The following is an 18,315-nucleotide window of genomic DNA, read 5'->3' on the forward strand; positions in this document are numbered from 1 at the left end:
TCCCACTTAACAGATGCCCAGGATTGTAGCAACAGTTGCCTAGGATCCCAGCAAGAGTGAATGCTGACGGAGGGTTTATAAAGCCACAGTCTTTCTGATATATCATTCATACTTCTAATACATTTAAAAATATAAATTTATTGTCAAAAAATGTCATTTATTTGCATCTTCTCATATAAATTGAGGTGTCACAATGAACCCCCTTAAAAGAAAAAAAAGGACTCAGTCTTCCAGGAATTTAGCTGAAGAGATCTTGTGGAACTCTATGCCTTTGAAAGATGACAGGTCATTAACAATGCATCTCTTGCGCATGAAAGGAAAAATAACATCCTTTGCTCTCTTTTTAAGTCTTTTGAACCAGCCAGGAAAATTACCCAGCAATATATCCAAACTACGGTCTAGTCTCCAACTGTCTAGTTATGTTAATCTTACCACAAAGGATGTAGGAGAGATAACAAACCTAACAATAACAATGATAATGGTAAAGGCAACACGTTTAATTTCATGCCTAACACGTGCTGGGTACTGTTTTAAGCACTTTTCACCCACTAATTCCTTTAGTCTCCAATAAACCTCAGAGTTTATTGGGTATGTTACCATCCCCATTTATCTATGGGGAAACTAAAGCACAGAGAGGATAAGTAACATGCCTAAGGTTACACAGTAAGGGGTGAAGCTGGGATTTAATCCCAGCAAGGTAGGCCCAACAGACCACACTCTGAACCACTGCATCCTATTTGGTTGGAGAATAAATATACCTTTGAATACTTAAGTGGGAATTCAAGGGTTCTTGCCATGGAAGTGATACTTGTGAAATAGGGAGAGGAGTGGGAAGGAGAAGCAGGAGAGAAGACAGAACGTGATAAATAGTATTGCCAGTGATTCCCTGCAGAGCCCGCCCCAGTTATTATTTGGGTCTGTGACCTCTGACCCAGGATGGAAAAATGAGGCTAGAGACACAAGAACACAAAACACAAGGACACAGGAGAAAGGCAGTAACAAACTTTAGAGTGACAGCACAGAGTCAGTGGTTTAAGCACACAGGCTCTTGTCAAGTAGACCTGGGTTGAATCCTGGCTCTTACTAGTTTTGTGATCTTTGGTGTGTATCCTGATCTGTAAAATGAAGATTACAGTCCTATCTTATAGTTATGAGGATTTTTAAAAGAGGATAAATATAAAGTGGCCCCATAAACACAATATTCAATAAACATTAGCTATTGTGGTAATGTTCTTATTACTAATGGATACATGCAGGTATGGCTTCACTTCAAGGAGTATTAAAAATTACTGATCGAACAAGTTGCAAATGTTACTCCCCAAGGCAGAAATGCAGATTTGGGAAGGAGAAAAATAACTATTTCATAATCACTGAAAAGCCAGATGCACAATTTACAGCCACTTGTTATCTCAATACTAGGACCATTAAAAAGACTCCATTCTGCTCCCAGGACTGAGGAAAAGCATCACTGACTCCAAGACTGACCAATGATGACAAACAGCAGTTGAAATGAAACTCTTTTAAAAGCCCATTAAAAAAAATTAAAATGACAACTTTAAATAAAAGCTTCTCCTGATCAAGGAGGTATGGCTGCAGACCTACTGCAGTTTTGTACCTTATACAATCTGTAGTAATGAACGGCAACATCATCCAGTCGGACGGCCTCTTTGATATATTTAAGATGAGCCTCAGAAGCTGTCAGTGCGAACTGATCTTTGTGCATGTTTGGAATGTGCTTCAGGATGTAGTCCTTCCCTCTCTTGGAAACAACCTGTTGGAATACAATGGGAGCGCAATGCAACATTTGTTGGAGGGATGCAAATACTACCCTCATCCCCCAAATGATGAAAGGATGAGAACCGAAAATAGGCCATGTAAATTGGCTGATTTCCATTAGAAAATTCCCACGCTTATTCTTTTTTGATCATCTGTTATATGACCTGGCTGAATCAGCTAATACTAGAAGCTAGAGTCAATTTAGCTGTAGTACTCCATATCTAAGAAGAAAAATCACAAGAAATGGGAAAAATATGTTCTCTTGGTTTTAAAATCACCAACAAAGAAAAACCATGCAAACTTGCACAATTTTGTCCACCTCACTGCTTATACTTGCAGAATTATTGGTACCATGAAATGCAGCCACTGTCAGCACATCTTCAGGTTCCGGATCCTACTTAACTCTTCTAAAATTACATCCACAGAGTGGGAGGTTCTAAATGTTAATCCGAAGAAAGCAGGGGACTGCGAGGAATTCTCAGAAACATTTCTGGTTTTTGCATAAGAGGCTGATATGAACACTCTACTCAAATGCTTATGAGAAAACAGTTTCACTCAAATATTCATTATAATTCACTGCGACTTCAGTTTTCATCAGACAGTAGTCAAAGCTTTTAGATATCAAAAATATATAGTATCCAGTAGCTGCAGGTTCAAAGAAAGGTGTTGATAAGTTAAAAGTCTCAGCTGATTTCACGAAGATAATAAAATATGGAAAGAATTATGCAAAGTAAACAAAAAGCATTTTAGTGCTTAAAATGACCAGGATTTGAAAATTAGAGAATTTTTAGTTTTATCATTGTTTTTATAGTTACTGATGTTTTGTTTCTTCCTATGAATATTTTAAGGAGAATTAAACATGATGAGTTATTGGCCAATAATCAAGTTTTGCTGAGAACTCAAGTTACAGATTTTTCTTTCTAGGTTTCTTTTACATGGAGATCACCTAAATCAGTACTTGTCAACCTTTTTCAGGTCAAAGAACCCCTAGAAAATAATATCTGTAAGGGCAATGAAGTAGATGATTTTGGTGATCGCAAGGGTTGAGGAAGCTGGTATCTCGGCACCCTGGGTGCCATAGCACACTAATGGGAAGCTCTGCTTTAAAGACCAAGGGTCATTGAGTACCTGATGATAACTAGAGAATGTAAATACAGGTTAATTTTGGCCCAACAGACATTGCTATGCAATAGCCTGACATCTTTTGTGGGTTTTCTTGAACAACTGAAGCACTGTCAGCCAGTGAACAAAAGCTTATATTGAGCACCGTGATGTGAAATGCTGAAGAAACAGAAAAGGTTAAGTTTATGCCTGTCCTTTAGAATATGCTAAGAAACACTTAGATCACTGGGTGCAAGAGACAGAGCATTTGAAAATAAAATACTTATGTTCAGGGTCTTATTGAGCCCAGAGGAGGGGCACTGGGCACCTAGACAGTCTGCCCAGGGAACCACACCTGAGCTGATGAGCAGGAGTAAAACAGGGAGGGGGCCTCACCAGCTAAAGGAGCTTCAGACAGAAAGGCCCAATGTGTGAAACACCACAGTAGGTGTGGAGACACAGAAATTACTGGGTGTTGCTACAACACAACACACAAGGTGCAGGACAATCAGAAAGGAAGCTAGAAAGGCTGGCAGGGACCACATGCTGGGAAGTTCCTAGGTCATGCTTGGGAGCCTGGGCTTCACTCCGCAGATGAAGGTTTAAATCAGAAGCAAAATCAACTCCTCTGCAAGCTGTGAGTAAAGCCTGAAGCAGGGACAAGCATCTGCAGGAGTGCTGATGAGAGCTGGAGCCTGGGAAACATGAAGAACCACGACGGGGAGGACACGTGGTAATGTTTAGGAAGTTAAGAGCAACAAAAATACAAGCGAATCTTATTTCTTAAGCTGGGTGATGCGGAATCAAGGGTTTATGTTAGAGGATGTTTTCGTTGACTGGATGGCACAGGGAGAAAGAAGGGTGATAAGAAAGAGCGCCGAGTGACTCAAGTTTCTAAGTGATCAGGTGGATGGCAGTGCCACTGGCTGAGGTTAGGAACACAGGGGTAGGAACACAGGGAATTGAGGTGGTAAGAAGAAGAATTTGATTTGGGACATTCTGAGTGTGAGGTGCCTATGGGTAACCAGCTGTCTTACAGATATCGGGGAGAGAAACAGACTCAGGAGGTGCCAGCACATAGGTGGTTGTAAAAAGCATTAATTTGGAGGAGATCTCCTGGGATGTGAGTGACTAAGTGTCAAATGCAGCAGAGAAATTCAGGAAAAGAAGTGACAAGTGTCCACCGGATTTGGCAATTTAAAGGTCACTGCTGGCTTTAAGGACAGCACCATGAGTGGAGGGGGTGGTGAGGAAAGAAGGCAGATGGATGTGGGTTGAGGATTACACGTCGAAGTAAAGAAGCTAAAAAATCAAATATACGTAGTCACTTTTTCAAGAAGCTTTACTGAGAAGGGAAGGCGAGATTGGTAGGTCTTCTTTCCCTCCCTCCTTTCTTCCCTGAGGATGGGGAGGTGTGAAGCAAACAAAGTATGTTCTGACTTAAGAAGAGTTAATTGGGGTAGAGGCTGAAGATACAGGAGAGAGAGACGTCTCAGCAGAGACCTAGAGGAAGAATGGGAAGCGATATCAACAGGGTGGGGATGGAGAAAGGACCTCTGAGACAGTCAGTGCTCAAATAACCTAAGTTTTCTTGCTGAAGTAAGGGGGTTACTCCTCTTTTGTGAGTGAAGGAGATGGTGGTCAGATCAAGCAGCTTACTTATATTTGTTTCCTCAACACACGAGAAGCTGTGAATGATCTCACCTTTTAAAGAGTAATGTTTTTCTCCCTTCGAAGGGAAAAAGTGTTGCTTGACTTAAGAGTAAATAAGAAGGTCAAGGCCATATAAATGCCAAAAGAAGGCTGGCAAATTCCAAGTTCCACCATCTTTAGGATGGATAGCAATCCTCTTCCTCATAAGCCATAAGCAGATTGAGTCCATCGAGAGACTGTATGTGCCACGCTCTCAAGTATGAAATGTGTATCTGGGTGTCATGGAGGGTGTACTGGCCATCAAACATCTGGGTTCCCAGTTCTTGTAGCAGCATGACTACCCACACAATGAACTAGAAATGTGCTAGAGAAAACACTTTAGAATTTGAAAACAGTGCCTACCCAAGATGGGAAGTAAGCCTCGGGCTCAAAGTATTTTCCATAGTGCTTATTCCTTTTGAAGTTCCCAAGATCAGCCTGCAGAGCGAAGGCTGCCAGCAGGAAGTAGGCCTCCTCTCGGAGCACACACTGGGAATGAAGAACTTGTTTTCTCAGGTGCCAGTAATAATAGTATCTTGCTGCCCTGTCACTAGGAAAATAAAACAGAACTCACATTTTGATGGAACAATCTAAAGGCATGTAAACAACCCGAATCCTGCTATCCATCTGGTGACAAGAGCTCTTCTGTTCCTGCTCCCTCCTCCCCCCTCCCTCCTCACTCACTGAAAAGGGGGAGGTTGTAGCTAATACTGGATTGCTGCCTAACTGCTGCTTCACCAAGGTTGCAGGGTGTCAGGACCCCAAGTCAGACTACCCAGACTGCAAAAATAACACTTCCTATGGCCAACAGCATTTGATTCATTCAGAGAATGGAAAACAGATCTGAATCATTCCACTCCAATGTGGGATATACTACATTGAACAAGTATTAGAATAGAAGCCTAGGCATCTGTTGTCTGTATTAAAATAATTTTGCTACAATAATGCTGCACACATGACACAAATAAGGACAAATCTGAGGAGACGATCCTGGCTTGAATGTTATGCTGTCCTTTTTTGTTTTGTTTTTCATCTGAGCACATTACAAATACACTAAGGCCCTTTTCAAAATATTTCTGTTTATATGCCCTACTAGAAAAGAATTTGCCTAACTATGAAGAGTCTTTTTTTCCTCTAAGAATGAATAAACTGAAAACTCTCCTTAAATCTTCTTTTTTTTTAATTAAGTGGCTGTTACTTTATGGGTGTGATTTTATAGGCACATGTTGTAAGAATCATGATAGTTGTCACAAATGGAAATACTAATAGTGCACTCGTTACAATCCATTGAGGTCAGAAATAAATACAGTCCCCATTAAATACACTGAGTAAGAAGTGCTGATTGGGGAAAAATATGGTCAAGCTCCAAAAAATGTCACAGGCAAACAGGACGCCTCTGTGATCAAAGTAAAAATGCAAGAAAAATGTGTGTGTGTGTGTGTGTGTGTGTGTGTGTGTGTGTGTGTGTGTGTATGTATTTAATGAGTATTTGTCTCCCTATTACTTTAGGTTGAATGTTCACCTGAGATTAATAGCTCATTAGTTGACGATAATAAAAACATACGGGTTTACTTTAACCAAGACTGTGTTTAAAAATGAAAAGTTTAAAATTTAAAAATAAAGCATTTATGTAATTTTTTTTTCCCTTATGACTTTTCCGAGCACTTCTTTTTATAATGTTGAGTACACAGTGTTTGGACTAGCTCATCACTGGGGAAAAGGGCAGAAGTATGGGGATCAATTAAACATTCATTAGTCCCAGGGGGCTAATTAGTGGCTAAATAATATATTTTCCTTCTTTCCAGCACATTCCATTCCAATTAAGTAAACTGAGTAAAAGTTTATATAAACTGAGAATAACTAGAAAAGTTTCTCTGCTTTAAAAACATTCTTTACAGGCTAATACTTTTTACTTTTTAATTTGCATGTGGCAGTAACATAAATATTAAGAGCAAATCTCAGATACAACTCATTAGCCACAGGTATCTTTGTCCCTTTTACATGGGTTTTCTCAAAATTTAAAAATAAATAAGTAAAACACAGAGTTCACATTTCTAGTATTTTCTATCAGCCAACAAAATCACCTCTGAAAGTCTTCCAGCACTGAATCCTCCTATACAAATAATAAACTGAGCTTCTAAACTGGGGAATTCTGAGTCTGTATCATGAGCACAGTATTATTCATGCACCTGCCTCCAGGAAAAGAATCAATTACCTGCCCTTGCCAAACTGCATCTAAGATTCTCACAGGATACCTCCACTGGGCGTAATCTTAGCTTTAAAGCTACTGCCAAGAACAGAAGCAAGACCCCAAAAGTGAAAAGAAAACCAGGCTATATAAACACCCATGCATTTTTATAGGACAGAGCTCCTGCTGCTGTTCCACTCCCCACACCACCACCAGAAAAGAATATAATCCATTAACCAACTTTCCAACTTTACATGAGTGCTAGTTCTTTCTTAAAGGAAGTATCTTTTTGGTGACTGATTTGTTATTGAAAATGTGGAGTAGAGAAAATGTGAGCTGATGAGATGGTTAACATTTTCAATGAGAGTCTAACATTATCACTCATTCATTCAACAAATGTTTATTGAGTGTCTACTGTACCTCTGTTTTAGGGACTGAAGATACATGCGTGTGTAAAAAAATTTTTTTTAAATCCCTGCTCTTTTATATTCTAGCAGGTGGAGACAAACAATAAACACAAGTACTTTATCTGATATGTTAGAGGATGAGTACTGTAGAAAAATAACGGTTCGGAATTTCTCCCTGTCCTCATACCTGATCAATCGGCCATTTTCCACATAGTACTGCACGCGGAAGTGGATGATCATAGGGGGTCCAAACTGGTCAATACCCTAAACAAAGACATGCGTAAAAATCAGGCTGTTTCTAGTTACTTCAAAAGTGGGTTTCAAAAACAACAAATACCATTATTTACAAGTTACTTTGTAAACACTGAAAGGTTTGATCTACTTCTAATGAGTAGGGGCTTGCAGCGGATAGACAGTTGTCTCAGTTGCCCTAGATGGATACCACGTTTATGCGAAAACGGGAAGTTTTATAACTATATCTGATACTCATTCACTGTAATGCCAATGACAACATACGGGAAGATAAAAATAAATGCCAGTGGAAATTTCTAGCTGAGATCCAGCTCCTCTCTCAGCTCTGTCCCCTGTGGTGACCATTTGCTCCTCATTACAATGTTCTGTTCGTCTGACATTCCACATACCAAATGCTAACATGCTGTTTGTTTATTTAGACATTCATGTTCCTTACTTTGTAGTTGGCTTTGAAGTAGCCTTCCAGTTTACTCCAAGAATTCTTAAATACAAATTGGAGGATCAAGGATTAGACACTGGGGATTATTACTGATTTGCGAGGGGGTGATCTTGAAAACACTAGGTAAATTCCCAGTGAATGCTCCCCTATGCAAATGGAAGGCACCGGTTCAATAAAGTAACAAAATATCAAATGTAAGGATAGTAAAAGTGGATTTTAAAATGACTAATAATTTCTAGACCATCAGTTTTGACAACTAACATGGCCAAAGAATAGGAACAAGTACTTTTTCCATGCTTTTCATTTCAAAACATTATCCCAAGATTACTAAAAAGTTATTATCCAATATTATTTTAGCAGATATTCAAAATATATTGCTACATGCTATAAGCTATTAATACTTCACTAATGTGATATTTTAGAACTTATAATTCATTTCCCTTTCCCAATCTTTACTGTATAAAGTGTTAAGATATTTTTCTAATGTATAATAATTAAAATAAACCTTTTAAAAAATCAAAAGAATTTTGCTCATAAATGTAATCTCACCCAAGTGACTTCGTATTGTCGTACCTTGCTGGCCTCTTTCTTCCATTCTTTTGGACAATACTTATAAAGTTTTTGTGACAACTCCATATACACATGTTCATTATCTGCACATTAAAAAAAAAAGGAGACAAGGTGATAAAGGATAGATTTTTTTAAAAGAAAAGAAATGGGTTTTTCAAAAAAGCCTCAAGATTTGTGAATGTACTCTGAATTCACATATTACCAAGAAAACTCAACAGGATATTAAAAGATAAAAGGTTCTGTGGGATAGACATTAATGACAATCTTTATGAATTATTTTACTTTTGCAATAGAGAACACGTCTCATTAAAAATATGTTAACATTTAGAAGAAATATTAGATTCCAACCCTTACTTTTACTTAGTTTCTGGGGTCGTTATAACTTACAGTTTAACTTCCAACACTGTGGGTGTTACTCGGTTTTAGAAAAACATGCTCTTGTTTGGCTGACAGAGGACTCATCTCATAAGTGCAAAGTAATGAAACAGGGCAGAAACACCGCCTTAATTGTTATGTAAGAAATTAGAAAACATTGATGAGAACCAACCCATTTCCAACCCATGTGTCTTGTGAAGAATAGTCTTTAAGACCCATGTGCTTTGTGAAGAGAAGTCTTTTAGACTATTCCTTCTCTGTCTCCTCCACATAAAACAGCATGAAGAAATGATAAAGCATTACTCGCACTGCCTTTGGGATTGACCTTGTGGGAAGAGGAGAAGAATCTTATGCAAAACAAGAATGAATGTCAAAATATTTCTTCAAGGGAATAATGTTCTTAAGATGAACAGAACATAAGACTGCTAAAAAACCCATGTAAAAATGATCTAAACATGTGAAAACAAGCTGGTAAAAAATGTAAAAATTTTCCGATTTCCCAAACGGACTCTTTTAAAGAGAGAGATATTTCATATGAAAAGCCTTCCTATCTTGTACAGTTTTCAATCTTTTTAAAAAAGCTCCTTCCTTTTCCTCTAACCATCACTATGGGGGCATGCTCTTGGAAAGCCCTGGATACAAATGTACTCATTCTGGAAGAGAAGTGTGTCTCTTTGACTACTTCAAGGATAACACACTTGACCACACTGTCACTCATGACTGAATGTTGGAGTTTGACTGGAAAAGCATCATAAGAGAACAGGAAGGGTAAAGCTACTTTTTGTCTATGAATGGCATATTAAGTCAACCAGTTTGGACAAAACGGGTAAGGAAGAGGTCCCCAAAACAAGAGGACGCTACTAAAATCCACTTATCACGACAACTAAAACTATCTCCCATCTCTCTTATGTTACCAATTAAACATGAAATGGACAAGATCAGACAACCTTCCTGTTGAATCTGATTTGTATTTGGCTTGCGTTCCTGTCTGAAGAAGCAACATAATGAATAGAACAGACTGTTCACCATAATGGCACATACATATTTTTTTAAACTATCACTGTGTCTCTACCATCTGACAGTTTGACCAGAGTTCTGTACTTCAGGAATTCTCAAGCACACATCAATTCTGAAAACAGGTGGAACAGTGATTTCCATTTGACCTGAGAGAAAGCTGCAATGGAGAGAAGGCACGGGATATGTCTAAAGCCACACGGCTAGCTAGTGGTAGAACCAAAATCAGAACCAGGTCATCTGATTCCTGTTCCAATGTTTTTTTGCCATCCTGCAGTCTCCCTTTTAAAAAGGACATCTGAAAAACTCTTATTTTGAAACCTAAGGAAGCTGTAAACTGGTTTTATGAGATTGACTTGTTCAACAACAAAGATCAACAGTGGGGCTGTAGTAAGAAGAATTAACTCTGAGTACAAAATAAAAGTAAGGTTATTTAGAATCTGTAGGGCATCTTATACCCCCAGACCGTTCCTTGAAAGAATGACTGAGATGTGTACTAATACAAGGATAGAGGTGAGCATTTGTGTTTTTATTGCTTTCACTACCACAGGAAGAAACTGAAGAGCAAATGGTTGGTTCCTCACTTCCTGCTCCATGCTCTCTGGCCTCTCCAGAGCTGTCTTTTTAGACAACTGAAAACAGCTCACATTTTGGAGCCAAACTTGTTGATCAGTTGATCATGATATACTTTCCAACACGGCAGACCTAAGCATTTTATGGTACTAACCAGATTCTCAAGGTATCATAAGCCTTTAAATTGAAACCAATTCTAGTAGTAGAAAATAATTCATATCCAAATATAAAATATAGATAAATTTCACAAAAAAAGGTCTCCTTGGAAAACTGAGCAAAGATTTGAAAGGTTTTTGGCATCTAGAAGACTAACTTAGAGAAATCTTAAAATATGATTTGAAAGAACGTTTTAAGGAATGGCTGCACTTAAACTCTGGGAACTTAACTCTGACTAAGGTGTTATTGGCAGAGAAAGCTTATATGGAGCCCTTTGCTTGAAAATCTTTTCCACATAAAGTATACAGAAGAAACTGATCCCATATCTCCAAGTCATGTGTTCTGACTGGAAAAAAGAGAAGGGGTAAGGAAGGAAAAACAGAAAATAAAGAGTAAATTAATAGATCACTTTGTTATATTATATATTCAACAGCAAGAGAACCTGAATAGAGGAAAGTCAGTTTTATTATGCCTAAATGTCTTTTAATGTTAAAAATTATTAAACAATTTAAATTAAATTAAATTCCTACTAGCGCCAGCTGCTCCCTGAGTGCAAAGAAACAAAAATCAAGCTTAGTTCATTAAAACATAAAAGAGCAAGCACAGAAAACCCAGACCCCTAAAGAGGAACAAATTTTTAAGTTCAAACCATAATAAATTCATGACCTAAAATTCTAAACTTGTAAGAAATACAGAACAGTACTCATATTAAAATATGAGTACTAGATTAAAAATCATGATCAGTTTATGGGTATTTTGACAATCATAATTACATAACAATATGCTCAATTTAAGTTACAGCTATAAAATGTCATTTCCTCAGGGACAGTTGGCTAACTCCATCAGAGATGGGATTGAGACTTACTTTGTATAACACTGAGTCCAAAGAGATGACAGTCCTTTAGCCTGAGTAGGTCACACACCTGGACCAGCAACTGGTGACACAGAATTTTAACCTATAGGAAAAAAGACAAAAACAAACACACATTTAAGATAACAATTCAGCCAAGTCCATACAGTGAGCCACAATCAGGCAATGTAATGCATCCCAAATACATGCCTTGAAGGGACAAGCTGACACTAGCCAAACAACAGTTGGTTTATGGAAATCACTTTAATCTGCAGCTGTGTTTCAATAATAATGATCACAATTCAAATTTCTACAACCTGGTAATAAAGTACCACTGCAATCTTGTACAAGACTCATAAATCTTAGGATACATAGACAAGGCCTTACTCTATAGCCGTGGTGCATGATAAATATGTATTTCAGAAGGAACCCCAAATAGCCTAATCAGATTATCAAAATTATTAATTTGGCAAGTATCTTTACAAGGAAAGTTTTCCTCTTGATGGTCTAAACAAAATGCTCACATACTGCACAATGAGTGAATACCTACCTTTTATTTACTTTAATAATTGACACATCTTGTAAGTACCTAAACCAGGTTCTTTTTCTGAGTCCTAGTATAATTCAAACATAATAAAACCATATTAATTTGGAACTCTGGGGTTAAGTTATTCTGAAAAGTCACATGTTGAACGATAACAGTCTTTAAAAGATACAGTTCTAATGACTTTTCAAATGTTTAATGAAGTGTTTTGGGAGACAATAATTCTAATGGGTCTGCCTTGTTGAATTCAGAACCACTAAAGCTTATTAGTGTTGGGATTGACACTAAGAGACCACGTGGGTCAATTTCTTCATCTGATAGGAGTAGAAAAGAAAACCCAGACAGCTTGCAGTCATGTAGCTAGTAGTGGCAGAGGCAGCAACTCACACCTTTGCTCATTTGTGTATTACAATATTTCTGTATGTGTATATTAATAAAATATGTGCAACATGACAGTTTATCATTCTAGGTACATATATTATGTGGCATTTCCCCTCGTATTTGTAATATTAACTTGCAACTTCTTTCTTCAACAATGATGACAGTTACAGTTTTAATGATTACAAATTCTAAATTAGTTAACTCTGAATTAATGACTTCTTATCATACCTTAATACGTAACTCAGAAAATAAAAACATGTTGAGATCTCTTGACAATTGAAAGCCAAATAATTCAAAATGGTGACAATGTCAACTGGAGTAAGAAAAATAGGTTTACAGCACTTTTCCACATTCACTGTTAAATGGCAAATAATCTGAAGCACCTTATCCACTAGAAAGTGCAAAAAGTATTTATGTAAGGCCAGAGAGTACCACTTAGGCTGTTTTAGAAGTTACACGAACTCACTGAAGCTGGGACAGTGTCTTATTTTATATTCAGGATATACAGCAGGCACTCAGTAAATGTCTGATGAATGAAAGCCAGGGATCTGATTTTCCTGTGGGCTCCTCACCTTCCTTCTGTTCCATGACTACAGACTACTCTTTGACCCATTGAGCAGATCATTTAGTAATGTGCCACGTAAGAATTTAGGGAAAATGTATCAATACACATCCACCAACACCACTGGGGGAATACATTTGCCAATAGGAAATCAGTATCATCTTCGTTCACTAAAAAGACTTCGGATTTGAGTTCTATATTACTGTGATTCCACTTTACAAATAAGCTTAAATAAAGAAAATGATAAAGGTAATGGAAAAAGTGTCTAATGTTAAATAAAATTGAATTAGATACTACAAATTTGAGACTTCAGATGTCATATAGTCTAGGACTTCTTTAATCTTTAGTTTTGACTGTATTTTAAAATGTCATGGGACTTCCCTGGTGGCGCAGTGGTTAAGAATCTGCCTGCCAATGCAGGGGACATGGGTTCGAGCCCTGGTCTGGGAAGATTCCACATGTCGCAGAGCAACTAAGCCCGTGTGCCACAACTACTGAGCCTGCGCTCTAGAGGCTGTGAACCACAACTACTGAGCCCACGTGCCACAACTACTGAAGCCCGCGTGCCTAGAGCCTGTGCTCCACAACAAGAGAAGCCACCGCAATGAGAAGCCCGCACACGGCAATGAAGAGTAGCCCCCGCTCGATGCAACTAGAAAAAGCCCGCACGCAGCAACGAAGACCCAATGCAGCCAAAAATAAATAAATTAACTAATTAATTAAAAAAATAAAATAAAAAAATAAAATGTCATATACAAAGCACTCTGGGTAAAACGTGATAAAACGTTAAAAGAAAAATTCCAAACCACATGGTGTATGCAAAATGAACTATGTTGTAACTTTGTGTAACTGCTGTTCAAATAATGCTGTGCATTTCCTCCACACATCCTATATAATTATTATTGTTCCGCTAGTTTAAATCAAGTATTTGGAGCCTAACTGATAAAGCTCTTTAACAACTATTAAGGAAATAACAATGTTCTTGTTTAAAAACTGTAATTAAGTAAGGCTGTGACTCTGAAGTCTTACCTGCTGTGAGAACAAGCTTGAGTTTTTCGCATTTGCATATTATGAGTCTTTAAGGCTACATTTTGGCTGATTGTGAAATTTTTCAAGTTCTTTAATCTTCAGGAGCAATGGGAACTTTAAAAAGTGCCATAGAGTATGAGGTATTAAGAATAAGAATGAAAGCATTATCTAAAAATATACTTTATATGAAACTTTCTAATAAAAACAGCATTTGATTCTCAATGTCAATGGTTTGATATTGAGCAAGAATGTTTAACATATGCTCCAGAAAAAGAACGGTTCACTCACTTCTCAGTGAAGAGGTGTAACCTCTTACCCATAATTTATATCACTCAAAAATTTTGTGGCTCCTACATTTACCATCATTTGATTTCCAAAAATTTCCAAGTTCCCATATTTATTAACTGATGATGAAAATCATTTAGAACAGTCCCTATTAGTTCAACTCATGGAGAATTAAAAATGACCAAAACACTAAATTTACCCCACATGCAGAAAGGCAACATTCTATCAACTACATTTGTCAGGGAACAAACTTTCTTTGTTCAAAAAAATGTTTAGAAATGATTTTAAAAATGAGACCATTAATGAAATAGTTTTGTTACAGTTAATTTGTTCTACCACAACTCTACAAATATCAGCTGCTATTTTCCAAAGACAAAAATAACACTTTGTAGAACACGACAGGCTTTTGGCAGCCCTGAGTTGGCTTTCTAGCGAGGAGGGGCCTCCATACTACTTAACCCAGTTCCTCCTCCTCCCTCCTTTGGTCCAACAGCTTGCTTGCTAATGAGGAGTCGGGACATGGCAGGGCCATCTACAGACCCTGGAATAAGAACAGGTCTACATGGGATTCAGACTCCACAGCTGAGTTTCATTAACAGTGAGACCACAGCTCAAAGAAATGAAAACAAGTGCTACTCTATTAAGTGCTCATTCACTGAGCAATTCCCAGGTACCAGGCACTGCAATAAGCATTTATGCATGTTATGTCTTTATATCCTCACAATGTACCTGTGAGGAGAGTAAGATGATCTCCACTTTATAGAAGAGGAAACCGAAGCAAAAAAACTAACTTGCCCAGGGTTGCAGAGTAAATTGTGAAGTACAGATTTCCACCTACATCCCCGCGTCCTCCTACCCTAGACTTACTAGATCAGCATCTCCAAGGAGTGGAGTCCAATAGTCTGGGTATTTAACAAGCTCTCCAGGTAATTCTGATGGACATCAAGTTGTAAAATCACTGATCTACAGGAATGAATGGACTGGCTATCTGCCAGTCTGTTCTCTGTAATTATCTTCCTCAGCTAAGATTTTAGTACAAATTAATTTCTTAGAAAATTATAGTCAGCTCCTAGTATTCCTCATGAAGTCAGATTAGTCTTCCTTCTAACTTACCTGAGATCAGTAAGGTTTTGTCCCATATCCTGTATATGTGCATACACACACATGAACACATGTATACACATTCCACCAGGTGAAAAGACAGAAATGGAACGGAGAGAAGTTTAAGTGCTTATGCTTATATTTATGTATATTTAAAAAATTTAATTGATATCTTTTTATATAACTGCATAAAAGAACTCAAACAGCATATTCATGTATACATGTAAATTACATTTTGATATATTCTGACAGTGCCCATACTGACAAAGAATGATAATGTTGCCAAAAATAACAGCCTATCACTTCACAAAACCAAAACAACTTCAGGTACCCTGAGTAGAAATGTAGCTAATCAATAGAAATTTATATCAAACGGATTGATAAAGTTCATTCAACAGGCAGGTTTGATGCTCAGACAATTCCTGTGAGCAAAAACAAGGTTACATTAGTAAATCAAGAAACTGTGGTGACTGACAGAATAAAACCAAAATAATTATGGTAATAAGCAGAACCTTTTCCTATTTAAACTTTTAATGGAGCTATTTAAATGTCATATAGCTTCATTATAACATTTAGAAATATTCTTTTATACAGCAATTGGGTTAAATATAGTCACATATAGCAAAGAAAACTAATTCAAGGCATGCACTAAGGCAATTTTTCCCTTAATTCCATCAGAATACAATCAGTGAAAGAATATGAAAGTTGATAATAGGGAGAGGGGTTGAAAAATGCTAAGCATGATTGTGGTTACATAAAACTGTTTGGCAGTCTCTACCGAAGCTAAACATATGTGTACTTCATGATTCACAATACACTGTTGGGTATAAGCTCAGAAATGTATACATATGTGCATATACATTAAATGTTCCAAATAGTTTCATTTGTAACAGCCCCAAACTTAAAATAACCCAATATCCATCAATAATAGTTGGAAAAGAAACTGGGCATATTCATACAATGAAATATTATACAATAATGAAAAAGGAATTACTGTCACATGTGATAGAATGGATGACTTTCACAGGCCAAATGTTGAGTACATAAAATATACCCAGATATAAAAGTGAGCATATCACATAATTTTAGCTGCATGAAGTTCAGAAACAAGAAAATTACTCCATGGTGATAGAGGTGGGAATAGTTATTACCCTTGAGTGGAGATTACTGACTAGGAGGGATCACAAAAGGTTTTTCTGGGGTACTAGAAATCTACTATATCTCAAGCTGGATGATGGTTACATGGATGTATACACTTGTAAAAATTCACTGAGCTGCACACTTAAGATTCCTATACTTCGCTGTAAGTAAACTATAAGTCAACTTTAAAAGTAAAAAATAAAAAAAAGTATCATATTCCTCAATGTCCATGTTAACTGAAAGAGTTAGCTCCGACTCATGAACCATAAGCAACAGTTTAGTACTCAAATACACAGCCTATTCTTGAAATTGGCTAGACTTAGGCTACAGGTTACTATTAAAACAATGATCAAGCGCATGTTAAAAAGCTAGCAATTATGTATTACCATTTCACGTGCGTAGGTGACAACTCAAAAGTATTTAAAAAGCAAACTCAGATATCCATAAAAATTATATTTCAATAAAGGTTTAAAAATAGCAAAGTGTTCATGTTTCTATAATATAATAACCAAAATTCTCTTATTTTACCAGACAAGAGAATGCTGAAAGCAGCATTAAGCCATAATTCAAAGTTTGAACAAAGTTGAACTTAAGCCACAATTCAAAGTTTATACCTATGTAGACCACTTTAATACCCCAATTCTCCCACATTATTAATGGTCTCATTCTGTAATGATTTCATCCTTAGCCAAGTCATAATTTGAATGTGGTCACTGTTGGGAACATCATCATTTACACATTTCTAAAGTGGGATCTACTCACATTTATGATGATGTTCAGAGATTCATCATTGGGAAGGAAAATGCACACACTCCGGCGGTCTTGCATGACTCTGTTGTTATGGAAGTTCAATTTGTTCATTGTGTTGTGGGCTCTCTAGTGATCAGGGCTGGGCTCTGAGTCCTCGGCAATTCCTCTGGTTCCGAGCACTCTAAAGCCAAACTCTGCTCCTCATCACACGCCCTACAGAAGAAGCATCATGACGTTCTACTACGTGGGTTTCATAGCTGTAAAAAAAGCCCAAAAGGAGGCTGTGAATAAAGGCGGTAAGGTTGGTGAGGAGAGAGACGAGGAGAGGAGCAGCAGCACGACTAGTCTCGTTGGTGCAGGTACAGCACGTCTCACAGTGAGGGCTCCCTCACTTAATCAATGAGAATGCACAGAAACGTACTCTGTGCTTTGCCCACGATCAAGTGTTTTAAAACATTCAGGGACTTCCCTGGGGGTCCAGTGGTAAAGAATCCGCCTTCCAATGCAGGGGATGCAGGTTCGATCCCTGGTCAGGGAACTAAGGTCCCATATGCCACAGGGCAACTAAGCTCACGCGCCCCAACTACTGAGCTCACATGCCTCAACGAGAGAGCCCGCGTACTGCAAACTACAGAGCCCACGTGCCCTGGAGCCGGCGTGCCTCAACTACAGAGCCCACGCACCCTGCAGCTGGCATGCCACAGCTAGAGAGAGAAAACCCGCAGGACACAACTAGAGAGAAGGCTGAGCGCCATAATGAAAGACCCCAAATGTCTCAGTGAAGATCCCGTGTGCTGCAACTAAGACCCAATGCAACCAAAAAAAAAAAAAAAAAAAAAAAGGAAAATAAATAAATAACTATTAAAAAAAAAACTTTCATTCAGTCATGAATTAAACATAAACCCTCTACATTTAAGGCAGTACTGTGTACTACAGGGCTCACAGAAGCAGAAGCCTGCCTTTGAGAAGTTTCCAGTCTCACATGGGAGAAAATGAAGGGTTCTGGAATAAACAAACAAAATGACAAAATTGCAACAACAACAAAATTATCAATCTCTTTCTTTTTTTCTTCCATTACAATCAAACTCAAATAAATGTCCATATTCCTTCTTCAACCACTGAGGTCTGGC

General features: G+C 37.7%; 1 protein-coding gene across 2 annotated transcripts in view; it reads right to left on the reverse strand.

Moving 5' to 3' along the window:
- Positions 1-18,315, reverse strand: part of FRMD6 (FERM domain containing 6) — an 82,413-nt gene that overhangs the window by 18,299 nt on the left and 45,799 nt on the right. The window contains exons 2-7 of one of the 2 annotated variants that reach the window (XM_060096219.1): positions 17,198-17,442; positions 11,409-11,499; positions 8,405-8,508; positions 7,352-7,428; positions 4,933-5,119; positions 1,616-1,771 (exon numbers count right to left, since the gene is read on the reverse strand). In XM_060096219.1, coding sequence (XP_059952202.1) covers positions 1,616-1,771; positions 4,933-5,119; positions 7,352-7,428; positions 8,405-8,508; positions 11,409-11,499; positions 17,198-17,296 — 714 coding nt within the window. In that variant the 5' untranslated portion in view covers positions 17,297-17,442. The remainder of the gene's footprint in view (positions 1-1,615; positions 1,772-4,932; positions 5,120-7,351; positions 7,429-8,404; positions 8,509-11,408; positions 11,500-17,197; positions 17,443-18,315) is intronic. The other variant, XM_060096220.1, reaches the window with a different exon arrangement.

This window comes from Mesoplodon densirostris, chromosome 4 (assembly GCF_025265405.1).
Source record: "Mesoplodon densirostris isolate mMesDen1 chromosome 4, mMesDen1 primary haplotype, whole genome shotgun sequence".
Taxonomy (NCBI): Eukaryota; Metazoa; Chordata; class Mammalia; order Artiodactyla; family Ziphiidae; genus Mesoplodon; species Mesoplodon densirostris.